We start from the raw sequence: 27,839 nt of genomic DNA on the forward strand, positions 1-27,839 counted from the left end.
CATTAGCAGCAAAATCTGTGATATCTTTGGGAACATGCACACCACAACTTGTGAATGTGGTAAAAGCACTGATTTTCAAGACAGCATGGAAAAGGAGTATTTACTTCAATACAATCAAACTGAGGGGTGTTCAGAAAATGTGCCCTACACAGAGAGGATATACAAAAACAAACACAGTGACCTTCACTCACAGACCGGTGCACAAATTACATTTAGATGAAATATGAGTGACACAGCAGCCTCCTGTGGTTGACCTCTGAATCAACTCCCCAACTCACAGCCAACAAACGGGGGCAAGGCAAATGTAAATATTGGACCTATATTACATAATAAGAGCTTTATGTGATAAGGGATGGCTTTTATTTGTGCCATAAAACACACTGTTAACTATACGCTGGATCACTGTTAACCACTTATTTCAGTACATTCAATATTCTTACAGACCTTAAACTCACTTCTTGTAACAATAACACACCACAATGACAGTACAGAGATAAAACATAAGACATCGCTGTGCACAGTGTGTGTATCGCTTGATTGTATTTCCCGATAGCACGATTGGAACTCACAAAGATTACAAAAAAAAAACAAAAAAACGTTTTATCAGAAAGCAGTAGGATAAATACAAATAAGAACAAAGCAACACAGCAATCATAATCATAAAAGGTGCACAGATAAATGAAAATCCTCCCATTTATTTAGAGCCCTGTTGATTAAACCCCTGGCCTGCAAAAGGATATTTTATGTTCCCTGATCACTGCTACTATAGAAATGTTACGGCCGAAGACAATATATATATATATATATATTTTATAATGGGCACTTTACCTAATTGCACAGTACATACAGTATATTGGACAATGGCACATATGCAAGGCTTCGTAAAATATTCATCAGTAAGACATGGAGCAAATGTTGCACGCAAAATTCTCTGACCTTATAAACTTAACATGTGGCCTCACGGCAACACAAGCCTGATAGTGATAAAAATAGATATGCCTACAGTAACCATTAAATATAACTTTTTTTTTTTTTTTTAAATGGAATCAAAAATAGTTCATAGTTCTTGGGAGTAATAGTCTTCAGTATCATACATTCAAAGACAACAATAACTTGGATTCTCAGGCACTGTAATATACCCTGTAGTACAGAGTTTTATTTCGCCAAAGGGAGTAGGAGTTATCAAATTTCAGGAGGTAAGTGCCCTCACCTGGAAATTCATGACTCCCCCCATGGACTGACAAGTGGCAGTCCTGGCGGTACACCGGTAAGATTTCTCCCAGATTTGAGTTGGCCAAAGTTTTGGAGCCCTTCTCGACATCTCCGCTGCTGACGGGGCCTGCAACACACAACACACGCACCATAAAGTCGATGGAAATCACATTTGGAAGCAGCAATATCCAAATACAATTTACACCGGCTTGCTTAGTTAAGAATCTCAAGACACGGTGTTGAATAAGAGGCCAAGGCCAAGCTAGTTTACCTTCCAGGTCCTCCTCTTCATCTTCATCGTCACTTGATTCACTGATGTGCACTGTGATGGCCCGGCTGGTGACGGGAGTCCAATCAAAATATATGCCGAAGCCAATGTCATAACCGTCTGTGGCGAACTCCCAGCACACTCGTTTGCACTCGGGGACGGTGGGCACATGCACTGTCATGATATCGCCTCGGTACACTGTCACCACGCTGTCCTTCTCCGTCCGAAGCTTCGCCTTCAGCTCCTTCAGCGTGGCAGATGTCCATGTTGTCGGGGGCTTAAGGGGCGGCATTTGGGCTGCCGTCAGGAAAAGCAAATGACAGTGAGTGTGTCCACAAAGAGCTTGATATTTACTTATGTTTCGGGCAACCACTAGCAAACTGAAATATTTATCTTTTCCATGATAGCATGATCCTCATTACTGAGATAGCATCTATTCATTACAGTTGATTGAAACCCCTGAATCCAAACTGCAGATGAAACAAAGCACCGACCATGGCAGCATACCCAGCAGGCCCTCACCTTTTATCTCACCAGAGGGCTGACAGCTCCCAGCAGTGCTGTTCTCCTCAGCTCCTTCCCCCAGGGCTTGCTCTGCAGGAGCCTCTTCATTACCCTGAAACACACACACACACATACACACAGAAGACAGATTCTAAAATTCACCAAATTTGGTAAATGCGCTCCATTCATTGTCTTGACCGACTGCTCAACTGACATACTTAAATAACTGCATTAATTACCTTGTCATGCTGCCTTGAACCCTCTGTGGTTGCTTCCATATCGGGTGGACTGAGGGAATGGCTCTGTGAAAGATCTGTATTCTGCAGCCTGACATGAACACAGAGTGAATGAGCAGAAATACTGGGAAAATAACATGAGTGATGATGCTATGAGACAATCAGAAAAAGTGGAACAAGCAACTGCAAAGAAAACACTAGATTTGAAATGGTAAACATTTTTTTTTTTTTTTTTTTGGTGGCAGCAACAGGTTACCTGTCTGGCAGTCTGTCCTGGCAGTGCTTGGATGTTATTCCGGGGAAAGAGGAGAAAGACAGGGATGACAGCCTTGACTGAAGCTCAGAGGCAGCCTCTAATCGCTCCATGGCTATAAAGACAAGATAAACACCTCAGTGTGCATGGCAGAAAAGCATTAATCTCCGCCCCTTTCAATATCACAGAGAGGGGGAGAGGGAGAGAGAGAGAGCGAAAGTACAGACCCCTTGACGAATTCAGCCAACCAATCCTTCTCACACTCAGCGGCAGCAGCCTTCCTGATTGAATCGACAGGGCAAATGACTTTCTCACAACAAGCTGCCCACATGACAGATTAATGAAAATGTCACATCGCGACTGTGTGTCTGTGTGTGTGTGTGTGATGTCTGAATTCATTAACGCTAGCTCCATCGTCGTAAACTGACGCTAGCTTGTAGCAGCAGGTAAGTTAGCCACTCGCTGGCAAATCAAAAAAAAAAAAAGTGCAGCCAAAGCTACGGACACATGGGACACAGTCTCACCACGGAGTGACGCTAGAAATCCGACGAGTCACAGGCGACAGAACTTGAGTCCAACTTTAGGCCACGGGGAAATGTTTTTCCATATTACTGCAGTCATGCGACGGATCTTGATCTTGCCACCGTGCCGCCGCCGCCGCTGCTGCTGCTGCCTGGCAGGAAAAAAACAGACTCGAGATTTTCATACTTCCGTGTTTCCTCGAAGGTTGACGAAATTTCACGAATCTGTGTCCGGGAGAGTGTGCCTCGAGCAGGAACCATCCGCACGGGAGTTTTCTCGTTTTTATAGTATTTATTTTAGTTTAATGTTTACAGGATTTGTGCGCATGGTCTGTCTTTAGATCACGAGACGCTCTCTTAATTTCATTGCACTTGTACGATGACAATAAAGGCTTTCTATTGTATTCTGTTCTATTGTACCGGAAAAAAAGAGACACAACACGGATAACTGCAAAATCACTTGAGCCCATTTCAGTGCATTTTTTCCATGCAAACTCACATGAGCAATACAAACTTGAATTTTATTTTATTATTCATTTCATTTCAAGACACTCAGACTAAACTAAGCATAGCCGACATCCTTTGACTGCATTTATTTATTTATCCATCCCCCAGTCTCTCATTTCTTTTTTTTCCAATAGTGCTTTGTATGCTGCAGAGATGGCCTCTTGCACAGATTTACTTCTTGATAGGAAGCGTGACAGAGGTGTCTCCTTGGTCTGGGCATCAGTCAGAGTAATCCAGGGGAAAGGCCTTGATGAAGTGAAAAAAAGAGATGGTTTTATTATAATTTTTATATCACAAGCACGTATGGGAATGTTTTCTTAATAATTCCTTGTTTGATTTAATGTGTCTTTTCAGTACCGTGATACTGCACATTTGATTCAAGTCATCCTTTATTTCCCATTGCTTTTACACAATAACATCATCCTGGCAACGTTAAGTTATACATCATAAAAAAACAGTATCAGTTGTTGAATGATTGTACTCACTCATCAGGCATCAGTGCAGATGCATAAGATGCATTGACATAACTCTGTGCATTGAATTCCACTGTGTTGGGCTCTTTCAATAGAAAAAGACTGTTGATCAGAGCGAGGGCATCCCTGGATCCCAGACTGGCAGAGGTGCAGATGTTCAGGAGGCTGTACAGCACTGCATACACCCAGCTTGCACCCAGAGAAATGCCCCCTAGAGGAGATTCAAAGTAAAGATATATGGTTGCTTTCCCAGAGGTACAGGTACATTTGCTGCTTCAGAACTGTAGAGAAATCAAACAAATCCATGTCTACAAAGTCAAGTCTTTCATTAAGCGTCAATTAAATACATACATCAGAAACTAGGTTCTCTTGTATGCACATTTTTGAGACTTGCCATGCTTACAGAAGTTTTTTGAAGCGCCCTTGTTTATGCAAATTCCATGCAAATTAATTGTTTTGTGGCATGTTTCCCTTTAGCTCATAATTGCATATGACATCTCAAGTTGAGATTTGAGCTTTGTCGTCATGAAAGGCAACATACCGCTCACTGAAAGAGGACAAGACGCCTCTATCAACAAAGGGTCGTTCAGAGCCGTGATCAGCTGACCGTGGGCCGGCCACATATCAGCCCTGTCACAAGCGCTGAAGTCATACTGTGGTTTGAGAACGAAGCTGTGCCCCAGCAGCCGGGCCAATCTGAAACATAGGGTTGGAAAAAGGGGTGACTGAGCGCATGGAAACACACGCCTGTGTTTGTGTTTGTGTATGAGGTGCATGCAGGCGATGGTACCTGGTAACAGGCACAGCAGAGAGGAAGCTGTAGATGAGGCAGCGCGGTGGCAGGTGGGAGTGGAGGCTGGCGCACACTTTGGGGAGGTGAGAGGGCAGACAACAGAGGAACAGCACATCTGCCCATGCTGCCAGTCGGCCATTGTCAAAGTAACATTCAACCCCACTCTGCGCAAACTCCGCTAACATGAGGAAACAAGGAGGATCATACATGGATGGATGGGTCATGCAGTTTGATTATGTTCTGAATGCACTATCAGGTTGCAGGGCATGCACTGTGAAACCTCAGAGCAGTTTGGTGAAATGAACTCACATTTAATCATTAACTAAGTGTGTGTGTGTTTTCTACATGGGTTAATGACTTGAAATTATGACATGACGAAAGCTTATTATGTGTGCATCTTTGGTAAATCACAGCTCAACATCTAATTATGATAATCTTGAGTTAAATTTGTAGGATGGTCAGTTCAGGCTTTATCCAAAAAGACTGCTTTACATTAGAACAACTAGTGAACTTTGACCCAATTATTCTGTGCTGTTTCAGCCAACTTGCAGATTTACAGCGTCAGAGTATCCTTTGTTTTTCAGATGATTTGCACTATACCTGCAGTTTCTGGTCTTCTGGTGGAGATCTTAATGTGTGAGGGTTTTGTATCGGTCTTTTCAAGCAGGCAGAGGAGCAGCTGTTTGCCAGTGTGACCCAATCCAAGTATCCCCACGCGTAGGTCACTGTCTCTCTCTGATGCCAGTGCAACTCTCTGTGTGGTATGTCTATTAATCAGCCCTCTAAATGTAGGAGTATACTGATTAGTGTCATTTAAATCAAGATGAGCAAAATTAGATTAAATTAAATGAAAACGATGATACATGTGACTCCTCCTCTTGGATACCATATACACTTGCCTTTGGGCTTGTTATGGATAAAGATAATTACCTCAAGGAGTGAGCAAGCTGGCACCAAAAAACTGCGTGCGCGCACCCACAGATACTCAGTGCAGCGGAGCGCGCACGCAGGGAGAGCAGTTCCTCTTGGTCCTCCGTCAGTCCACAGTCAAAGGAAAAAGTGCTCAGACCAGCTGTTAAATCCTGCATCGCCTGAAAATAAGGTGGTTAGATCTGCGGTATGAGCTGTTAGTATTCTCAAAAATAAAATAACTTTATAAAAAAAAAAAAAATAGAGCAAGTGGGCGACTAGAATATCATTTCAGACTTTATATTTCAACGTTGCAAAATAACTTGTGCACTTGTGGGCATCCTGTTTCCATGACAACAACTTGACAATCAACAGGAACTTCCGATCTGCCACGGTTCACATTCTACAAAATAAAAGTCCCCCCTGGCCGACACTGCGTCGTTTTAAAGCGGCGCCTAAGCGATTTTCTGACCACTAGAGGGCGTCGGGGTTAACGTTACACAAAGCAATGCTCCTGGCTGTGCCTTTAATGAACATTTTATGACTTTACATGATGATGTCCTGCTGATGTGAACCATGTTTGAATTATTGTTTGGAAAAAGTAACTGAGTAACTTTTAATCCAAGTACATTTTAAATGAGCTACTTTTTATTTTTACGTCAGTAAATTTTCACAGCATTACTTTGATTTCAGCTCAAGTAAAATATTAGCAAAGTAAAATTAGTTTGATACAAGTAGCAATTCGTAGTAGTCTCTCAGCCGCTGTCAGTTTTCAATATTTGTTTCATTCACCCATTCACAATTTAATTATCCTTTAAAACAAAGTTATAGCAATGTACCGGTCATATACAATACGTACATAAAACAAAACATACAATGTAATGTGGTTCTTTATGTTCCTCTTAAAGCTAAATTAAGCAATTTCATATAATCCACAAAAACCTGTTTTTTGTTGTAAATCTTTGCTATAAATACCCTGACCACAGCTTCTCTCAGATGGCATTTTTCTTCTATCCTTTTATGCAGACTTGCCATCATTTGTGTTTATGTTTTGCATTTACCTATAACCATTTAACATTTAAAAAAGCAAGACAATGTTATGAACTTCCTGATGGTAGATTGCATGAAATGTCAGGCCAAGACAAAGTCGCGGTCAGATCACGCTGCCCCCTTCCTTCCTGTTCAGTGTTGGGCACTTCCTGCATGACTTCCTCCAGCATCATCATCATCATCATCATCATCATCATCATCATCATCATCCTCTATTTCCCTCACATCTCCGTCCTCTTCACTCTCTGTGTGAGCGGCTGAAATATAAACACACCATCACTCAGCTCCTAATGTACCATGTGTGTAACTTCTTTATTCTCAGTTTTTTCTGCCATCAGTGATGTGACTGTAAGACCTGGAGTGAAGCAGTCTACCTCACTCGGTGAATCTTTTGTTGATGTAGAGGAAGGCCAGAAGAAGGGGCGAGGAGGGGCAGACACCGGAGGACAAATATTAACACCTGCTCCCTCTCTGCACCTGAAATTCATCCACCGAGACAATCAATCCGTTACACCACCAGGTTTTATTTGGAGGAAAGCTTGTCTGGCATTCACCACTGCCTCCAAACCACAACACCACATAAGCTTGCTATGTGGTGGCTGTTGAAGGCTTTGAACAATTTCCAGTAACAATAAAAAGTTATTCTTTTAGTGTTACGTCATGCACATATTGCTCTGCTGTACTTTTTTTCCCCCCAAAATACTTTCATTTTGGAGATTGGATCTATTGTCTACACAAAGTAATCCTATCTATCTAAGTGGAAAGGAAATTCAAGAAGTTATTGAGCGTATAATTTCAACAAGATCGTCTGATTTGTAATTTCATTCAAGCCCTTTATTCACTTGGGCTGTTGTCTCACTAACAGAGCAGTTTTATGACAAACATTATTTCACGACATTCATAAACAGTGTTTATCTTAAAGTAATAGTTCTTTTGATAACATTTCTTTTGGTCTCACTTAATCTAATTTGCCTTTCTTGCCAAGAATGTGGATGTGTTTAATACCAGGTTCTATGAAGGTAATATGCAGCCAAAATATCAGAAAATGAAAAATAATGAAAAATAATAATAATAATTACCGATATTTTGGCCCCATTTTACCTTCATACTTTAGAGAGGCGGTATCTCCTCCAGCAGTGCAGGTGCTGGTGTGGGCCAAGGACACTGATGGTGCCACCCCAAAAAAGCCAATCAAATCGCAGAGGATTTATCAGTGCAATCCCAGGTTTTCCCTTTAACCCTTTGAATCCCATGGATGATAGCGCTTTTTTGTGAAAGTTTGTATTTCACTATCTGAGCAAAATTTACTCCAGTCCTTTTTTACTTTTAATTTTTGGGAGGAATTATTTTGTAATTTTTGATTTGATTTTAAATATACAAATATAGTCAACACAAATGTGTTTTTATGTTTTTTTCTAATTGTACTGTCATTGTCCTTTTTTGAAAAAAATTCTCAGCATTTCTGCTTTTGTTTTCCCTGATATATTATGATTTCAGTGCTCTAAAAAGGAGAGAAGTTACTGCTATTGTGGCAAGGAAAAAAGAAGGAAAAGAAGTCAGTAATAGCTCATTTTACGCCCCTTTGCCTCCCAGCCCTGCAGTAAACAGCCTTTGTGTCAGAGGCTGATCACAGACATCATATCAGAGGCGGGCCCTGACTGGAGCAGATCTGATTTTCAACAAAAGGTCAGTACTGGCCTCAGATGTCAGCAAACCAATGTCAGTCAAGCCGCTCACACTTTGTCCAACTGGCCTGGTGTTTTGTTTCCTACCCTCAGCTGGTTTGTTGGCAGGTTGGTCGGCTGTGCTCTCTCTGGCTCTGACTGTGACGACTGTACCGTTTCCTCGGGCCTGGAGGAGGATCAGTCACAACAGTCACCTTGCAGATGTATCCACCTGAATCATTTCTTGTAATATTTAACAAGCTCAAAGCTGAACAGTTACTCTTTTCTTTCTGTATAGATCCCCGACATTTACTTTTATTGATGATTACAGTCTCAGCAATTGTTCTCTCGTCAGTTTCTGTCTGATGTTTCTGCCAGGTGACTCTCACTCTTGTACTGTCGACAGTCCAGCAGCAGTGGATGTGGACAGTTTCCCCCTCCAGCACAGCAACATCAGGATACTGGACTACATCAAGGTTGTTGTCAGACAAAACACCTACGACAAGATGATTCGTAAACACTTTATTTTATGTATTTATTGAAACTATGCATAAATTTAAACTGTAAGATAAAATACAAATGCAATGGATACAGAATATGTAGATCTGGGTCTGAAAGGTCTGAAATACTTAAATTTTGAAGGGCTTCTCATTATCCTGTGGCAACATAAACACAGTGATATAATAAGGACTTTGTTTAAATCTTGACATTTGAGAGTTGTATTTATCAGTTTCGACACAGGTTTGAAACAACTGTCTTTTTAGAGCCATGGTTAAAAATTAGATTTATTTCTACTTACTCCATGAAGAGAGGTCAGAAAGAGAGGCGATAAGGAGACTGATCAGTAGAGGCTTCATCATTTCAAACTGATTCAACACTAACCTGATTCACTCAAGTCTTGAGAACTACACCCCTCACACACACACACACACACACACACACACATACACACGCGCGCGCGCATTTGCAGTGAAGTGTCAAAACCACAGTGTGTTACTTCATAGTTCCAGTTCAAAAGTGTCTTACCTCGTCTTCTGTCATGTATAATATGAAGACAGGAAATCTTCTTCAGATTCACAGTTACTGATAACTCCCCTTTTATGTTGATGCATACAGCTGAGGAAAAAAGACAGGCACACTAACAGGTATAACAAAGGGGCTCACTGTCATGACAGTCATGGCATAAGCTTAAGACAGAAGAATACACTAAGGTTTTTTTTTTTTTTTCCCCTTGTCTCTAATGAACTCACTCACTCACTCCCACAGAGGCCAACATCACAACTCGGAGGACCCTCGAGGTGCTTTCACACGATGTGATTAAGATGTAAAATGTCAGATCTGGTGTGTTAACAGCTCCAGTGGCAGCGGATGTGATCTGGGTCTCCAGTCTGGTCTGGAAATCCAGAGGAGACTGAGACACTGCTACCAGGAGGTCACAGATGTACTCAGTTTGATGCCTAAAGACAGCCATGAGTAAAATCACTATCCAATTAACATGAGGTACTAGAAAGAAAAAAAAGTGTCATTAATAACAGATTTTGTAGCATAATTCATTGAAATAGTGAGCAACTCAACAACGAGAAGACTGAGGAACACTGCTTTCAACATCTATATTCAGAATTTGTTGAAAACCCAGCTGTAATCAAACAAAATATCTTAATCAGTCCAAAACAATGTCATGATAAAGGCTTCAAGGTGCATGCATCTAGCAGCACCATGCAGAAAACAGTGACAGCTTAATGACTAGGTGTATGTGAAAATCAACCATTAGGGAGGTGCATGCTGATTCTCTGCTTCAAAGACCAGAGCAGAAAGAAAACCACCCGGGCATTTCTTTATTAATAAACTGAAGCACTATATGAGGGTAACTTGGTATGAAAAAAAAAACAGCTGCTTTTCTCACTGGCCTATATACTTTGGTTAATGTACATTACATACACTATTCTAATGTCAAAAATGCACAAGTCTGGTTTATTTTAATAAGGAACTGTAAAACTACAACTGCAGACACAAGCGTGAATATATATAATAAATGATTGTCCATTGCATTAAACCAGATCCTGGAATTTCATCTAGTGTCTCCAGTCCCTGTCTTTGGAGCAACTTCACTCTGTGTGTATTAAGTCTGACTGTATTGGCTATAAAAGAAAAAAGACATATAAAACGCTTCCCTGTTGTGAAAGAGGAGCAAATGCCTTTTCAGAGACTTCGGTTTGGATTTACAACGCACTGTGACCATAGAGCCTTTGTCCAAAAGGAAGTGGCCTCGGAAGTGGCTTTGTGTTCTGCTGCAGAAAATACCAACCATTGGAGAAAAACAGGAAGATCGTCACTACAAGCCACCAAATTTGAGACCATCTATTACCTCAGTGGTTTCAGAGTGGGACAACGGTCATCTTCCCTCTCTACGGCATCGCTTTAAGTCCATTCCATATAACCTGTCTAATATTTTGCTATATTTAAGACAAAAGATAAGCACCAGAATATCTAAAGGCTGATCATAAGGAAATGAATCTGGGCCTAGCCTGGAGTTTAAAGACCTCCTCCACTCCAAAATGTGTTTTTTCTCTTGTTAGCGTCCCTTCAGATGTCTGACCTTGACTTCTGTCAAGGTGATTTTGTGAAAAGTTCATCACAAGAGATGTGTTTTCACACACATGTATGCATGCTCCTGAAGTCAGAGATACAGATGCACCCCGGATCAGCAGGATTTGGTACATCACAAATCCCACAGGAAGATCCACCAGTCATTTGAGTGTTTTATTTTCAAAACTATTAACAAGACCGGGGAGATTCGCTGTGTCAATGTAAAGCTTTCAAAACTTGTCTCCTTCACATTTTCCTTTCATTTCGTTTCATGGTATTTCTCTCAGTTCAAGCACTGAGCATATATTTATGTTTTAAGGCATCATGTTCAGTTCATCAAGTTTTGAGAGACCAGTTTAAAAAAAAAATCTGAAAGATTCACATTGATGTTGGAATATTTCAGGCAGATTTGGGAGTTTTAGCCCTGTGTGATTTCTGAACTTAGTTTCCATGAATAAAGCTTTTGGCTTTATCTTTGGTGCTAAGTAAGTGCCGATTGTTGTGTGTTGGTTGTGAACTACACTGTACTAGGTAGAGATCTGTAATACCTCCATGAATGAAACCCAAAGTCTGTACAGTAACAGTAAACAACTTTGACCACACTCGGCTGAGGTGGACTTAACACTTTTTATTTCCCTTTTAATAACAGTTCATGCTTTGATACAAATTCGGAAAATTATCTGTACACTTATGTACAAGAAACAATACTCTTAATTTCCACATAAACAAGAGAATGAGCAAATTGAAAGACTGTGGACCACAGTATATCACACCAAATATCAATATTCAAACATACACTAAAAAAAAAAAAAAAAAAAAAAAAAAAACTTCAATGAAAATAATATTAAGACTTTGGTTAAATGTCTTAAGCAGATGCAGTTTCGTGTAGGAGTTTGGGTCAACAGTTTCTAAGTGTGAGTAGCAGACAAACAGGAAAAAGAGAATAAAAATGTGGAACTCACCTTTAAATTAAAAAAAGCAGCTTTCAAAATAGCAGCTTTAATGAAAATTATACTTGAGCCTGAAAATTACACTTTAGCTTGCAACTCTCATTAAAGCCCACAATAAGATAATGAAACTTCTTTTCCCCGTCTACCGTTCATGTGGGCAAGTAACCTTTCAAGTCACTTAAAAGTGCTGATTATAGAAAGACAAAAATGTACCACATTCAGACTCTATACTTATTGTCTCACATTTGCATGAAATGTTACACATTAGGAATATTTACAGTAAGTAACAAGGCCCACAAATATGATTTTTCTTTAATATCTAAAAATTTAGCCATTACGCCTAAGATATTAGTGTTTGCTGACATCCAGTAGGATAAGAGAATGTTGAATGACTGACCAGACATTTTGTAAACATAGCTATTTCAAAAACGAAGCAATTATGTGTCTCATGAGGCAACAGCCTGTTCTTTCCTTATTATTATGCTTTAATGTTTAAAATGCCAGTTCTATCCTACAACAGAAATTAATCCACATAAAGACGATATGTGGCCCTGATCAGCATTAATTCCTCATACTTCATTACGTCCCTTTGATTAAATGCAGTGTTGGAAAATGCTGATAACCATAAAGGCACTGTGAGGGAAATGTGGGAACTGGCAAGCGGACACACGCCGAATCACATTAGCTTAGATTGCCACAAATCCTATGAGATGAATTTTGTTTTTATTTACACTGGGGCTGACTATCTACTTCTGCGTAGTTTTACATCAAAAATAATCTGAAGAAACATATTCATTCAGTTTCCAAGACTCTGCATCAGAAAGTGCTGAGCAATCTACGTCGATCAAGTCTAATTTCATTGGCAGCTGAATTGTGCACAGTCACTGTTTCAGTTACTGGATGGCAGTATGGAGTTACTCCTCCCCTTGCCTCCATTTCTGAGACTCCTCCTGGCGAGCATCAGGGTGGATCTGGTTCCTCATCCCACCCAGCACATTGGAGGTGGCCTCAGTGGCCATGATGAGCGGCTTTACCACTGCTGGCGGCAGCTGTCGAAGAACCCCGCCCACAGCGCCGGTCATTCCTCGCTGCTCGTGCTCCCGGGTGGCGGTGTCATAGATAGTCAGTGCAGTGTCTGTGATTCCCTGGAGGTGCAAACCCACACACAACACAATTTTAAAATTAACAACAGAAACCGTTTCTGTCAACCATTTTCAGTGCAGTGTCAGTACTGGCCAGCTCAACTTGCAGTTTGTGTACCTCTTTCACCACTGTGTAGGCTTTAGCTACGCCTTCTCTCAGGTCAACAGGCTGGTGAGCCAATCCGTAATGAGAAAACCGTTTAATCCTCTTGGTGTCTCTCTCATCAGGCACCGGAGACACCATGTCATAGGCTGTCTCAGCTGCTGCCTGAATAGGACAGACACAACACATTTGTTTGGTTACTCACAGAGGGCTCATGAGTGATTTTAATCATAAGCTGTTAGGCAATTTTGCACATCTAAAACCAGACTCAACAGGATGGCCAGCTAACCTGGATTGTCCGGACCATGCGGTTGGTGAGCTCCAGAGCAGCCATAGCAGTAGAGGTCCCAAAGGAGGCAGTGCCGCGCTGAAACCCACGGACAATCCGACCGTCCTTTCGGTACTGCTCTATTGGGAGCCAGACCAAGTCCCTGAACCCTTGGACTGAACATAACAGAGAAGATCAGCTCATAAAATCACCTTATAGTCGGGACATTCTGGAGGAATACCTGACAGAGTAAAAGACATCCACAGAAAAAGACATCCACAAGAGTTTATCAGTACAGTTGTGAGTTGTAAATTGATCCGGCCTCACAGACACTGATTAAGCATCTTCTCAAGCGATTGTGTGGTGCTGATCTCTGAAGTGTTGAGATTTTTAGCAAATCCCATGAATGAGCAGCTCCTTTTTCACAAAAATACTGTTGTGGTTTCATTATAAATATCAAAGTTGACCCTGAAACATGGAAATCAACTGTGCCTGTGACTGGATTAATGGTTATACTGGTTATACTCACCCAGCTGTATCAGAGAATGAATAGGCCCCACTCCACCCAACAGTCCTGGAAGCTGGTTTTTCTTTATGTCATTTAGCCACTCAGTTATTGCATAGGAGAAGAGTTTATCCACACCTAACAATCTGAAAGATAACCAAATATTACTTTTCTTCAAGAAACAAATCACTTGTTTCCTCCATAGTGATTTACAAATGTGCACTATAAACTGTGTCAGTGATATTAAATGAAAACAAAGCAGTCTAACAATCATCTGAGATAAACATACCCTTGCCTGTAGCACAACCGTCTTAGTTTCAGCTCTGAACAATTCAGCTGGGTCAGTCCAATAATGATCCCTGCAAACGTTCCCTGAAACAAAAGATGGATAAAATCATCCATAAAGTGTCAACAAAATGGTGCACGCTCTGTTTTCTCATAGGCCTCTCAGACAATGTACCTGCTCCATTGCAACATGTTTCCCGTGGTAATCCAAGCGGATAGGAACTTCAGAGGTAAATCGAAACTCCCTGTTAAGAAATAAAGCAATTATCAACTACTGAAAAGCAATTCAATCATTTGCTCAAAGGGTTTGGATCACTTTTAGCTATTAAACACCAACCTAAAGAAGATGGGCTGATCTGTGAAGGAAGGAGCAGCAGCTTCATTTTCACTGGATTCACTCCTGTCCGATGTGGAGAGACCGTTGTGGCTGAATTGCCTCTGAGCAGGCACTGAGATAATTGGGGCCGGGTCTTGGCTGCCGCCAGCATGCTTGGAAAAGCTACAGGAGATCTCTGGGGCGGCTGGTTTCCTCATGGAAACACAGATAGCTGCAGACCAAACAAGCTATCATGAGCCACTGAATGAAAAACAATTTTTTTTGCCTCCCAACTGTAAATGATGAGATTTACCTTCCTGATCAGGCGGAGAGAACAACTCAACTTCAGCAGCAAGACTAGTGAAGAAGTCCTTCAAGAAGAAAAGTGCATCCTTCAAACACAAAAAAAGAGGTAATTTAAGAAATTTTATCATAACTTCCGTAAAACATTCATCCTTCAGTAAAACATTACTGAAGTTATGAGTATATCAGATGTCAGTGATATACTGGAGGAAACTGTATCGGATGAGCTTGTTAACCTGGTCGATGTTGAGGCGAAGAGGCATCAGGGAAACACGCAAACAGCACTCCTGTGGAGCCTGGCCTGCCTCTGGACACATGTGCAGTGCTTTAACTGTCAACTGTGACAAAAAGCACATAAAAAGTTACACTGGGTCCCAACCTCATCTCGCTGGATTACTGTGATTATGTTGCCTTCCTCACCATATTCGAGTGGGCTTTGCGGGGCATTTCCTTGCTGGAGTATAAGTAGAGAAACTTGTTCATTTGTGAGGTGGCCAGCCTATCTCGAATCTCCAAGTCCTGCACAATGAACACCTGCCGGGATACTGGCTGGTCCACAGCTGTACCAGAAGCCACCTGGGCCTGCGGGTACACCTCGTGCTGAAACCTCACCTGGCGGAAAAAGTTAAAAGGAAGCCAGAGAATTGTGAAGTCATGAGTCATTCGGAAATGGACACTTTCATCTCTTGGAGCAACTATGTGACCTACATCATATCGTCACATCTGTTTAATACAGAAGAGAAAGCTTTACTTTGCTGAGCTGTATCTCCATCAGGACATCAGGGTTCCTTCCTCTTCCACCTCCTGCACGTCCCAAGGTCCTGCTCTGCCTCACTGGGGTTTGGGAGGGGGAGCTGTGAGGGGTAGAACTGTGACACAGGACAAAAATCAAACAAACCTGCCTCCATTTGAACACATTTACATTCTAAAACTTTTTTACAACTTCTGTCTGCTCAACAGCTCAACATTTCATGGCTCACCCTCTGCTTCTCACGGGAGATGCCGTGAAAGCAGCATTCCCAAAGTCTTTCCCGCCATAGAGGTGCCACACAACAGAAATCTCCCTAATGAGGTAGCGCACTTCTGGAACGGGGAAATTCATGGCTCCACGGCTGGAATCACTCCCATCTAGAGGCTGACCGAAGTGATTATCTTTGATTTCTATGGGGTTTGACGTTAGCTGCTTCACTACTGGCTCTTGATCACGATCCTGAAACACAAGATGATTACAGAGAATCAAGACAAATTCTACCTGACCAGTCAATATGTGATTTGTGGTGAATGCACACATCCCAACCTCTCCTCTGGAGCCTGGCGTCTCTAGGATACAGAAGTCATCTGTCTCTTGGGCCAGGCTGGGAACAGGGGTGATGAGAGGAGAGTGAAGCATGGGATAGGTGGGGCTTGATTCTTGGGTTGAATTCCCACTTTCATCTGGGAACAGGAACAGGTCTGAGCGAGGAGGGTCGTGGTCACAGTTCCGCTCCTCATGTAAGCCTGAATAAGTGGGGAAATGGTATAAAATGTCATTAAGGGATAATGTTACACAATTTGTCAAACAAGAAAATTATTACATATAAATCAATATGAAAAGTTAAATAGAAATAGATTTTTAAAATGCCTACCATTCTGTTGTGGTCCAGCAGCTTGCTGCCCATCAGTCTCCTCCATAGCCTCGCTCATCAAGTCCTGCAACATCTGCTGCTCAGTCTCCGGAAGCAGTGGGGTCTGAGATGTAGGCCGGCTAGGAAACTCCGCCTGTCCCAAAAATTCGCTCAAGATAAGAATTTGCGAAGAAAATTAATCACTGAGTTATGTAGTTACAGTGTAATGTTGAGTAGTGGCTGGTGTCCTTGCCTACCTTGGGTTTCTGTGTGGTGCTGCTGCTCCTAGTCTCTGGTTCTGTCGGGGGTAGCAAGTCTCCATAACTAGCCACATATTGGATAAGGTTCATGAGGGCAGCACAGGAATCAGAGCATGTTCTGATGTGAATGACGTCACTGGAGCACCGCAGCTCGAACCTGGGCTCCAACTATCACCACACAGATAACACAACAGTATGCAGTAATGAATGTGTGATCATGATTTTGAGAGAAAAGGATGAAAAAAAAGCACTTAACTCCATCAGAGGATGCAAATTCTTACCAACTGTCCATCCACTCCAGGTTTGACAGCTGTAATCCTCAGTTCCAGTGTTCCCATGTCTACCACTTGCACATAGTCTATGACACAAAGGTAGCCAAGCATAAGTCAAAGCTGCAGCATTTTAAAAACAAAGTATTCTTTATTCAAAAAGCTTTATCAGAAGTCAACCAACCGCGCATTAGATTGACAGAGACAGCATTACTCCTGTCCGACAGGAACAAGGCAGCTTCGTCCAAAATTATCCTGTAATAAACATGATAGTTAAACAAATTCTTCAGTGTCCTAAATGCAATGTAACCTCTCATTCAGTATCAACGTGGGACCAGTGGAGCTTTCGTACCTAAGTGTGGAGGAGGAATGGTCTAGAGAGACGCTGCTGGAGACACTGAATGTCTCTACAATCAACAGTGATCTGAGTGGCAGGTAAAGGGGTCTGCAGAGCGAATAACAAAAGGCACATTAAAATATACACACACAGAAAACTACATAACACTATCACAAATGAGCTGGTGGTCTACAGTACCTGTAGTCTAAACAGCAGCTCCACAGGTGTAGATGTAGGGTGGTAACAGAAGTAGGAGGGGTGTAACCTAACACAGGCTCATCGGAAACATTCAGAAAATCGACAATCTGTCACACATACAAAAAAGAAATGCTGATTAGATTGATAATGTTACGTATTATTCCATTGTATTTACTTTGAAAAGACTGAGGACTTTACACGAGCTAAATAAGTAAGTATAGAATAATTAGGTGGCTGCCAGCCGCATCTTGCCCTACCTGGTCATACCAGCCGAGGCTGGGAGGGACGACTCTGTGTTGGAGAGTGGCACCTCTGACTCCAACAGCAACCAGAAACTCCTGCAGAAAACACACACAGCAGCAAAATGAGCAGCAAACTAACTGAATTGAATTTGATAAGCGATAACAGACTGATACTAAATACAGTTAACTGCCAAAATAAACATGTGGATAAATGTGGGGTACAAAACACTGAAAGTAAATGTTTCTTTCTGCACAAGTGTGGTCTCAGAGATAATTCAACTATTAACATCCATCATGCCAAGAATTATGCATAAAATGCTGGGAAAATCCAGTTGTCCGTTATTTTGGCTTCAACAGCTTATGGCAGAGATCTCAAGGACTTTGAGAGAGCACTGACTGCTGGGGCATGTTTAGCTCAGATGTCAGTGACAAAGTGCGCAAACTTGCTGATGTTTCAGGGACAGAATTGGCTGCAATGACGTTGGCATGAAGGCTGGAAGGGAAGACATATTGGGAAATGATACTTCATCAAAGGTGGTCCCCAAATGATTTGATGAGTCAGAGTAACCTCAACCTACTAAGTCTGTCCTTGTCATTAGATCTCAATCAAACTGAGCCTTTGTTGATGATGCTTTAGCTATATCAGCTGTTGAGGAAATCAACCGCTGACATGACTGAAGACCGAAGGATCCTGTATGAGGCCTCTGAGGTAAGAAGTATTTCTGGGGGCCTAAAGTGCTGTTGTGCCCTACTGAGACACTTTATATTAGTTTTTCCTTTATTTCATTTGTTATCTGTGAGCTAATTATGTGCCCTACCTTGACATTACGCTCTGCGTTCTGTGATGAGATTTTGACAGCAACAGACAGCATGCTATGGGCCTCCAGGCCGATGCCCTCTGAGGGTGTCGACGATCTGTCAGGTGATGTCTCTGATTGATAGATGGTGGGCTCCAGCCAATGGGGGTGCGTGCTGCATGGCAACTTTATGTCTGACACAGATGTGTCCCCGTCCACTAGTCCTGAGCAGATTGGTTGAGTCAGAGGAGGGGGAGTGAGCAGTATTAGTCTTGCTATCTTTAAACAAATTTCAGAAGGATACTGTAATATAATGACAGAGGACCTATCCTTTGATAAATCATTTGATGTCTCCTGGTTTACCTTGGTGATACATGCAGATATTACTGGTGTGGAAGCAGATGTAGTGCTGGTCTTTGTAGCCTTCATACTGCGTCACACTAAACAGCACTGCATTCTTTACCTCCAGCCAGAACTCGCCATGTCTGTTTTTCAGGATGGTCTTATCTTCCCTCTGGTAAGGAAAAACATGTAAGCTCCTGTTGTTTAGGCATACAACAAGCCTCTTAGGAACACAGAGAGAAACAGTGATAAAAATAATACTATAGGAGTTTTGAGGGCTACCTTTGCATTAGTATGTAGAGCCACCAGGCCATGGTTGACACTGAGGACGACAGAGAACAGGCTCTGGGACGTCTTGCTCTGGGTCTTGGGCTTTTTCTTCTTGCGAGACCTGAGGCCCAGGTCAGAGGCCGGAGAGTAATATTGTGCTGTCTCTTCCTCTGAGCCACTGGTCTCCTCTACAATCACAGCACAGAGCAGTTTTCTACCAAGACACTAAGAGTCTGACCAAATACAAATTTTTGTGAAATGTTTTCTGTTCTCACCCTCAGGACCGGTGGAGCGGAACTGGCTGAAGCTGTCCTTGGAGTAGGTGTTGATCAGCTGACTGGCGACAGAGAGTCCAACACCATATGGCATGTTTTCCACCGTCTCTACTGGTGAGGGAGCTGTGGGCTCCCACAGTAGCAGGTCATTGTTTATTCTGTAAGAAAAAGAATAGAGATTTTAGATAAGGAGGACGTAGGAGTTAGGTAACTTGCACATGGATACTTTGACAGCGGAGATCAGTGAACTGTAGGAGACAACCTCACTAAACAATCATGAATGCCAAAGAGTGAGGAGGTTTCTATTTCAATCAAACCCTACCACAGTTGATTTAACCGGTGACTGCACTTTGATTTATACAAGCAGAAATAATTAGTAAAATCAGCTGCTCTAGACATTAACTGCAATGATAGCCTGCTTACTCTTGGGCACATAACTGAAAAGCACTGTTCTGAGCTGTTGTGCTGCCTGATTTGTATCAGATTATCATGAATTAAGTACCTGTTGTGTAGTTTTTCGTAGAACGCCTTGCTGGGAAGTGCTAACTGCACGTTGGGGAAACATAGTTCAAGTATGAAACGGGAATTGTTCATGGTTTTCTCCTGAAACTCAGTCATCTCAGCAACATCGCCAGGAATGACCATCTGGAAAAAGGAAAAAAGGATTTCCCATATGTGGTCAGTACTGCTTCTGTAAACAGGATAGGTATGCAAAGCAGTGCTCATATTTATTTTCATAGTGTCTCTGTCAAAGGGTTCAATAGGGCAGATGACAGCGCTTCCCATTGCATGCAAATTTAGCATCACACACATCCCCTGCAGAACTAGCCAAACACATGAACTAAAACTGCTGTCAAAAGTTCATTGTCAATCCTTGAATAAGGAAAATCTTAATTTAGTCAGAATTTTCAAATACAACCAAATATATGTGGAGCAACATCTCCTATAGCTGAAATTAAGTTTTTTTTGACGCAAAGAACATAAAATTAGTCTTTTCTCTATAAAAAATACATCCATATGCATTCGTTTTATGTCTCACTAATGTGACTGGTTGCAAGTGGGTGGATTTTGAGTTTGATGAATTGCATGATAATGGTAGACGTAGATGAACTACTGAAGTGGAACAGATACCATGCATTTAATTCTAAGCCAGCCCATTTAGCAGCTGAAACAAAAATAATAGGAGGGGGGATTTGATGTCTTTTCATGGTAAAATTATTCTGTTACACCCTATGAAATGTACCAGTTACTATTATGGTTGTATCTGAACACTTCTGACTGATGTGGCCCTTTTGGAGCTACCCACCTCTTCATTCTCATACATAACCCTGCGTGAGGAAAAAGGTGATGGCTCAGGTTTCCCAAAGTCACAGACATCCTTCAGTGAGTGGGCAGCCCCTTCCTCCTCTTCCTCCTCAGGTGAATGGTCCTCAGCCCCCTCATCATCCTCAGCTGTCACACGCTCAAGGATGGAGTGGACGGCGGTGGGGTTCATCTTCAACACAATTCTGCCCAGCAGTGACAGATAAATTAAAGGTCACTGTGAGGTCATCATGAGAGGAGAGATCTGAGATTGGATAGCTAGTCTTACCTTGGCCAGTCAAACTTCACACTTTCAGACGTTGTCATGTCTCCGTCCATGGTGTGCGACACCCTGAGGAACCGGGCAGCTGGTTGATCCTGCTCCTCCTGGAACCTCCCTGTGGAAATGACAAAAATAAAGAGCAGTTCCTCAGTTTAAAGGCTTATTCAGAGAGCAGTTTGGGAACATTTGTTTCTAGGGCTACATACCAACAAGTTCCCTGAAAGTGAGTTCCATCTTGGTTTGGTCAGGAGAACTGCCACCCATGAACTCGGTCTTCACTTCCAGGTCCTCCAGCTCCAGGTAGAGTATTTCCCTCTGCAGGGATTTCTTGAACCAAGGACCCCTCTCCTGATCTGAGCGTAGGTCAGGAATGGGGAAGCGGATTGCCAGGCACATCACTGGGGCATTGACAGTCAGTGTTACATGACAGCTGGTTGGGGTGCGGCTGTCGTCAAGGAAGACCTCCGTAAAGGCCTTGTGCTGTGAAATACGTTTAGACAGACAGAGGCTGACATTAGGTACAATGTTGTAGAACATAAATAAGCAGCAAATTTGACATTTTTATCTAAGCCTGGGATATCAATGTGCTAGATCATCGAGTAATCACGTCCCTCGTGTGGTAGGTTACATCAAAATGGATGACATCTGGGATCTGGCAGTAAAATGTCTGGGCGCAAACAGGAATATGGAAAACCAATGATATGCAAGTAAAAATAATATAGCCCGGGGAAAAAAACTGTTGGTTAGTCCGGAGGTGTGGGCTTTAAATGACCTGTAGTGCCTGCCTGAGAGCACTAGGTCAAACAGACAGATTGGTTTTCCAAGAAATTATTTATACCCCAATTTGCCCTGATGACTGGCCCAAATAACAATAACTATGGATATGTACAAGAGCCTTGCTGCTTCTATTCATCCCCATTTCACAAAGTCTGAATTCTACTTATAGAAATTCAAATGACAATTCCTTGGATGTCCTTACCAAGCTGACATGCTTGTTATAGGATGTGTACATGTGAGAGGCCATCATCTCTGTAGTGGCTAGCTTCTGAGGCTGTAGTAGTGAGTTGAGGCGGTCTACGATGCTGATGTCCAGTTCGGAGCGCACTGGGCCCAGCTCGACCTGGATGTCAGCCTTCCTGGGAATAGTGCTGAGACGCACCTGGCCACCCTGCTCAGAGAAAAACAGGGTTGATCGACTGAAAGCCAGACAGCAGAGTGCAGCTTGTGTAGTGTTGCTTTTTGTCATATTTTTTCACATTTACCTGAGGGCCTCTGCGCTCAGCCTGTTTATAAAGCAGGTGAAGGCAGGTGGTCGATGGTGCCTCGACACTGGCTTTGGTGTCAAATGTCAGGAGCTGAGGTGTGACAGAGAAACTAGTGAGACACACTTGTATTATCATGCCAGGTGCACCCGTCAGGCTTGTACATGCAGTGTTTAACCAACCAAAACTGAGTGCTGTGCTAGATGTGTTGTGTCAGGCTCAGACTCTAACCTCTGTGTACTGAACCCCTCTTTGGGGGCCACCAATGAGGGTTTCAGAGGGGAAGAGGCACTCCAGCAGTTCCATCTGGCCCAGGGAGACATCAGTGCTGAAAGTCCGCAGGCTGGAGCCCTGACAGTGCTCATAGATTATCTTCAGTCCCTGGCCCACAAACCTGGAGAAATGGGCATGGGTAAGACAGACACTTAAACTCAGGTGATAGACTTATGTCCCATACTAAGCTTTAAAACCCCCAAGAAATGAAATCCAATGATTTGTACTTCCTGGAACACAGTGTATTTAATGGTGACCTCATGTTGTAACCAGTGTAAATAAATATTTTGACTATTAAAACTTTTTTTTTTTAATCAATCCAATCCCTCCACCCATCCCATAAAATTAAACTGCTTCCGTCTTCCACTATTGAATGATCTCTACCTGCATTATGTACCATCCCAACAAGCGTTTACAGGAGGAAATATAATAAAATCAAGGAACTAAGAGAAAAATGCACCTGAGGTGGTCATGGGGGCAAGCCTGATCAAACACGGTCCGAGACTGAAGAAACGCAGCTGGTAGAAGCTGGCCCGGGCCCACCTTTCTGAAGAAGTCTGTGGCCATGGGGGCAAGGGGTCCGGGGGCAGCATCTGGTGGCGGCAGGGGATCGATGTGGAGGACTGAGACGGCCAAGCTGCCGAGTGCCAGCTTAAACACCAGCTCTGGCCTCGACTCATCACCATGAGTTTTGGATTGATGAGCTGAAACAAAATAAAGACATTTTATAAAGATTGTTTAGCCACTGGAGTGAAAACAGAGCTCCATATAGAGACAACCCTGTGTCACAGAGTGCCGACAGTATGAACGTTTTTATTTCAAACAACCAGATGATTTCACGAATTAGCACATCTTCAACCAGAGAAGAGGAACTAAGCAGTAGAGCAGGCTGGTATCTTCTTTTACTATAAGGACAAACCTTCATAATTTGGACGTTCCACAGCACATAACTACTCTCCCCTGTCAAGCCACTATCAAATGTCAGCATCTCAAAATCTAATAGCTTTGACAATATTAAACAGGTATTCTTTGTTTTAATGCTTACAGGTCTGTCTCAGTAATTTTGGAGGGAGCTGTGAATCTCGTGCCTGGAGGGGAGTTTCATTAGCTTGTTTCTCTCTTTGTCGTGGCACATCCAGATAATCATCCCAGAGAGCCTAAAAAGACAGACACAGAGATATGGTATGCGATTATGAGGGAACAATAGGTCCAACGTTTTAAAGACAAGGACATAATTTATAAAAATAAGCACACATTAGGCTTAAGGACTACCACACAAGCTGAGACACCTTTGCTCAAAATAGCCATGTGTATACCACCTAAGTGTCTTAACTTAGGATAACATTGTGTATCTGTGAGGGTCTTCAGATTTTTATTTATTGTGCAGCTGTAGGAGTGGCCAAAGAGGAGAGGACGTACAGTTGCATTTCCAGAGGGAGATTCTCCTGGGGAGGCAGAGTAGTTGCTGTTGAGTGACAGGTCCAGGTCAACAGTGGGTGGTTCACCCAGGGGAGGAAGGGATGACAGGCTGTGAGACATGTCCATGTCAGCCATCGAGAAGAACACATCTTCTACACCAGAGACAGGGAAAGGATAAAGAGAGGATCATTCTCATTAGACAGGTGCAATCATGACAGTTTGTATGAGAGCACAGTAAACATCAATGATATTTCCACCCAACCTCGACTAGACACCGTTCTGGTAGTCTGGCTCTCAAAGAGGTCAGGATCTGCTCCGGGCATTGTGCTATCCTTCTTCAGACAGCGGTTCAGTTCCATATGCAACCGATATTCATCTTCTTGCTGTATGGGTCGATTCTTTCTGTCCTTGGCCCATTCCTGTGCTCCTTTACACAAAAAGTAAGAGATATTCCTTTCACTCAATTTCTAAATAATTCACTTGGTTTTATTGCCACCTTTCAAACAGTCTACATCATCTGTGAATATTAGAGAACTCACCTGCTCCGGAGAAAGCACCAAACAAGTCCAGAAGAAGATGAACTTGCCGTGGAGACAGCAGAATGATTACAGCATCAATCTGTCCGTCAACATCCAGCTGAAAAACAATGTACACATAAAAAAAGCTTTTACTGTCAATTGTCCTACAGGCATAATATTCCATAGTCCAGTACTGATTTTTGCTATCATTTTCTTAAAACAGAGTAAATATGTCGACAAAGGGCACTGTTAATTTACCTTTGCTCCAGGCATGGCTAAATTGTGTTTCAAAGTGAGGGACAGCTCAATTTTTCCACTGAGGCTGCCCACCTGCATAGGCTCAAATGGCGTAGTAGAGGAAACTGGCTCTGTGAACTGGGGATGAGGCTCACATATTATTTTGGGATTCCAGCTTGGAGAAAGCTTGGCTTCAGTCTCCTGCACATAAAGGAGAGAAGTAGGTAAGAAAATGAAATAATTATGTCCACCTCCTTTGTTTAAATTCAGAAACTTTCTACACTCACCGCTGGAGTGGGTGAAGATTTCAAACCAGCTCGGGACGCTTCTGAAAACTCATCCCAGAAAATGGTGACTCCTTCCATCAGCAAGTTTTTGTGTGCAAATGTGGTTGGCTGATGCACATTCACACTTGAACTCTCCTCACCCGTTTCATCACAGTAAACAATCCTGAGCAAAAGAACAAAATAATGAACATCACAAGGAGGTGTGGGGGGTCCCCTCATTAATGTACATCATAAAAAAAAAAAAAATAAGTGTCTCCAATATTTTATAAATTCAGTTTATTCAGCCTGAATGACTGTCCAAACTTACTTGCTGATTCGAACCTCAAGAGCAATTCCAGTCTTAGAGTTTTCTGGAATGTGCTCAATTCTGAGAACAGTGTCCAAAAACGTCACTCTGACTCTTCTAAGAACTGCAAAGGAAGAAATTGTGGATATTAAATAAAAAAAATACCTACTATGAAATCCAGGTAGGTAAGCCCATTTAAGAGCTGGTGTATCAAATCCACAAAAATGTACCTGTTTCTATGGTTTCTGCAAACTTTTCTAGGCCCTCAAATGGCTGGAAACTCTCTCCCATGTCATCGGTGAGTCTCTGGCTCAGACATTCTTTGGCAAGCTGCATGCTGCTCGTCATGAAGCTGGACCAGTACATGGGCTCCATGCCAGATGCTAACATAACAACAACAACAACAACAACAACAACAACAATAATAATACTTCCAGTGTGTATCACTGTCAATTCCAATACTCCTCTCTGTATAGATGCATAGTATATACTGTCTCATTCATTGCTGACAGGTTTATATAATGTTATCACCTTTTTTATTTAATGAAGAGAATAAAAATGTTTATTTTCTCTCAGGTTTTGTGTTAGAGAAGAAACAGGAATGTAGTATTTCCTTACCCACTCGTGGTCTGGGTCTGAACACCATCTCCAAACCCTTGATCTCTAGGGCACAGTTTTCTTGTAGCAGCGCTGCCCATGGCACAGTTAAAGAAATTGTCTGGATAAAGCCCTCGATGACCTCGAATGGGGCATCCGCTGTCTCCAGGAGCTCGTTCAGTGACTGAGGAACAAAGAATAATGTTCAGTGCTTCTTCAACTGCTGCACACTCTACTCTTATATTTAATTGATTCATCTACTCTGTTTAACACCACAAAATTAACACTGCACATACTAGGGCTGAATAATAGATATATCGTTATCATATCATTATCTAGGTATGAACATGAGCAATGTTAATATCTCAGAAAGCAACAATATGAACGATATCACATTTAGGATTAGTGTAAGACTGGTCTGTTATGATCAAAAAAATATTTTGTGAATAAATTGCAGTTTCTGCATCCAGTTGGTATTATTATGCTGCTTTTAGAGGAATGCTCAGACTTCACTGTGGTTACACTCTTAAAATTTTGTTGAAGCACTGAGTCAGAGCAGATATTGCAGCCAAATGTTTGATTTTAATTTTTAATTTATTTTAATGCAGCCTAAGACAGTGAGTCACCTGTTCTGGTCCATAAAAAAACTTGAAGTAACTGCATTTTGTCCATTTGGTATTATTATGCAGGTCATATGATATATCTTTGGCAAAAATATCGTGCCACCTAAAGACATACCCATTTGTCCAGTGGTACTTGTGCAAGTGATCCAGTGCCCTGGTATAGGTCCAGGCTGAGCTGATCCAGGCTCAGCTTCTCCTGCAGGAAGTTGCCCAGGTACCGATGCAGGAGGTATCGGCACGCCCGTTTCTTGATGGACTCCGAAAACGGCCAGGGCATCTTGACTGAACCGATGCACCCAGATAGCTGAGGGGATCCTGAAGCTCTTGACTGCTAGTTAAGCAAATGACTATGGATTTACGGCTGGCTGTATTACTCTGTCATCCCGTCGATTTAAAGCAGTCAAGAAAAGGTGAACTCAAACATCCTTCATATCCCAAGATCAGGGAGACCTCGGAAGATGGGCAGACACTTAGGGATATGTGTGGGAATTGGTCCGACTCCAGTTTGATGTGCCTACAGAAAATAAACACATATGGTGCCCCTCTTAGTAATCTGAGACATCACCAAATGTGATTGACAGCCGGAGCCAGACACACTTCTGTTAAATAGTGCGCTTAGTTGAAGTAAAAACATGAGCTTATTTCAAATGTCTGTGGAAGATAATTCACTGAAACATATCCACCAGCTTGGTAGAGAGACAGAGAGTTGTCGACAACACATTATTGCCTTTTACAATTCAAGAGTGGCAGTGTCAGCTAGCCGAGCACACTTGCGAAATAGCTGCTAACACGCCGCAAACTAGCTAATCATTAGCCACCTAGCTAGCTTCAACATCTTCAGTGGAGTTAGCTGCGGCTGTCATCGTGGTCAGAGAGACGGGAGCTGTGCTGTGACTGCTGGCGAGACAAAGGGGTGAGGGTTAGCTCGCCAGCTGGCCACCAGGCAGCCACTGTCCTCTCAGCTACACTCCTGCTAGCCGCTAGCCGCTCTGCTAACGTTAGCCGGCTAAGTTTACCTAGCGGGACTAGCATGCTAGCTTAGCGGGCTAACTTCAAAAGCCTGACGTTACATTTGTAAAGTGAGCCCCGTCGCTGAATGAATTCACGTTAACTGACAATACAGACCGACATGTTACTGATGTGTGACACATGTTTCAGTTAGTAAGCTGCTGGTGGAGACAGCACGTCTGTTCTTACCCTCTGTCTGAGTTGTTTACAAACACTTTCATGACTCCGCACCAATTGAGCCTAACGTTACCCTGCACACTGAACCCAGCGCACCGGGATGAGACAGTGACGTCACGCTGTAG

General features: G+C 42.4%; 3 protein-coding genes across 5 annotated transcripts; all 3 read right to left on the reverse strand.

Moving 5' to 3' along the window:
• Positions 1 to 950: 950 nt before the first annotated feature.
• tmed8 (transmembrane p24 trafficking protein 8) lies at positions 951 to 3,179 on the reverse strand. Its single transcript, XM_030045221.1, has 6 exons — positions 2,998 to 3,179; positions 2,477 to 2,588; positions 2,224 to 2,311; positions 2,003 to 2,096; positions 1,484 to 1,777; positions 951 to 1,339 (listed from the first exon to the last, which is right to left on the reverse strand). Exons 2-6 carry the CDS (start codon positions 2,584 to 2,586, stop codon positions 1,122 to 1,124), a joined length of 804 nt encoding a protein of 267 aa, XP_029901081.1. The 5' UTR covers positions 2,587 to 2,588; positions 2,998 to 3,179; the 3' UTR covers positions 951 to 1,121.
• Positions 3,180 to 3,572: 393 nt separating this feature from the next.
• noxred1 (NADP-dependent oxidoreductase domain containing 1) lies at positions 3,573 to 5,994 on the reverse strand. The gene is made up of 6 exons (XM_030045220.1): positions 5,698 to 5,994; positions 5,368 to 5,549; positions 4,765 to 4,945; positions 4,516 to 4,670; positions 3,987 to 4,185; positions 3,573 to 3,747 (listed from the first exon to the last, which is right to left on the reverse strand). The coding sequence occupies exons 1-6, from the start codon at positions 5,853 to 5,855 to the stop codon at positions 3,591 to 3,593; spliced, it is 1,032 nt and encodes a 343-aa protein (XP_029901080.1). The 5' UTR covers positions 5,856 to 5,994; the 3' UTR covers positions 3,573 to 3,590.
• Positions 5,995 to 11,584: 5,590 nt separating this feature from the next.
• On the reverse strand, positions 11,585 to 27,806 carry atg2b (autophagy related 2B). 3 transcript variants are annotated; one of them, XM_030044311.1, is made up of 43 exons: positions 27,727 to 27,806; positions 26,645 to 27,043; positions 25,928 to 26,090; positions 25,540 to 25,692; positions 25,331 to 25,433; positions 25,024 to 25,186; positions 24,758 to 24,937; positions 24,521 to 24,617; positions 24,244 to 24,408; positions 23,982 to 24,130; positions 23,608 to 23,719; positions 23,023 to 23,266; positions 22,521 to 22,683; positions 22,290 to 22,382; positions 22,007 to 22,195; positions 21,234 to 21,507; positions 21,034 to 21,142; positions 20,749 to 20,950; positions 19,945 to 20,087; positions 19,443 to 19,600; positions 19,180 to 19,355; positions 18,919 to 19,069; positions 18,577 to 18,779; positions 17,774 to 17,854; positions 17,517 to 17,623; positions 17,334 to 17,426; positions 17,166 to 17,236; positions 16,994 to 17,070; positions 16,710 to 16,880; positions 16,474 to 16,606; positions 16,146 to 16,345; positions 15,829 to 16,058; positions 15,600 to 15,717; positions 15,269 to 15,460; positions 15,085 to 15,186; positions 14,859 to 14,937; positions 14,567 to 14,777; positions 14,405 to 14,474; positions 14,234 to 14,316; positions 13,969 to 14,090; positions 13,461 to 13,615; positions 13,187 to 13,336; positions 11,585 to 13,071 (listed from the first exon to the last, which is right to left on the reverse strand). In XM_030044311.1, exons 2-43 carry the CDS (start codon positions 26,804 to 26,806, stop codon positions 12,841 to 12,843), a joined length of 6,228 nt encoding a protein of 2,075 aa, XP_029900171.1. In that variant the 5' UTR covers positions 26,807 to 27,043; positions 27,727 to 27,806; the 3' UTR covers positions 11,585 to 12,840. The 3 variants fall into 3 exon arrangements, with proteins under 3 accessions (XP_029900171.1, XP_029900169.1, XP_029900168.1); XM_030044308.1 differs by having other exon boundaries at positions 12,841 to 13,071; positions 23,982 to 24,133; XM_030044309.1 differs by lacking the exon at positions 27,727 to 27,806 and having other exon boundaries at positions 23,982 to 24,133; positions 26,645 to 26,806.
• Positions 27,807 to 27,839: the final 33 nt, after the last annotated feature.

Source organism: Myripristis murdjan, chromosome 22, assembly GCF_902150065.1.
Source record: "Myripristis murdjan chromosome 22, fMyrMur1.1, whole genome shotgun sequence".
Lineage (NCBI taxonomy): Eukaryota > Metazoa > Chordata > Actinopteri > Holocentriformes > Holocentridae > Myripristis > Myripristis murdjan.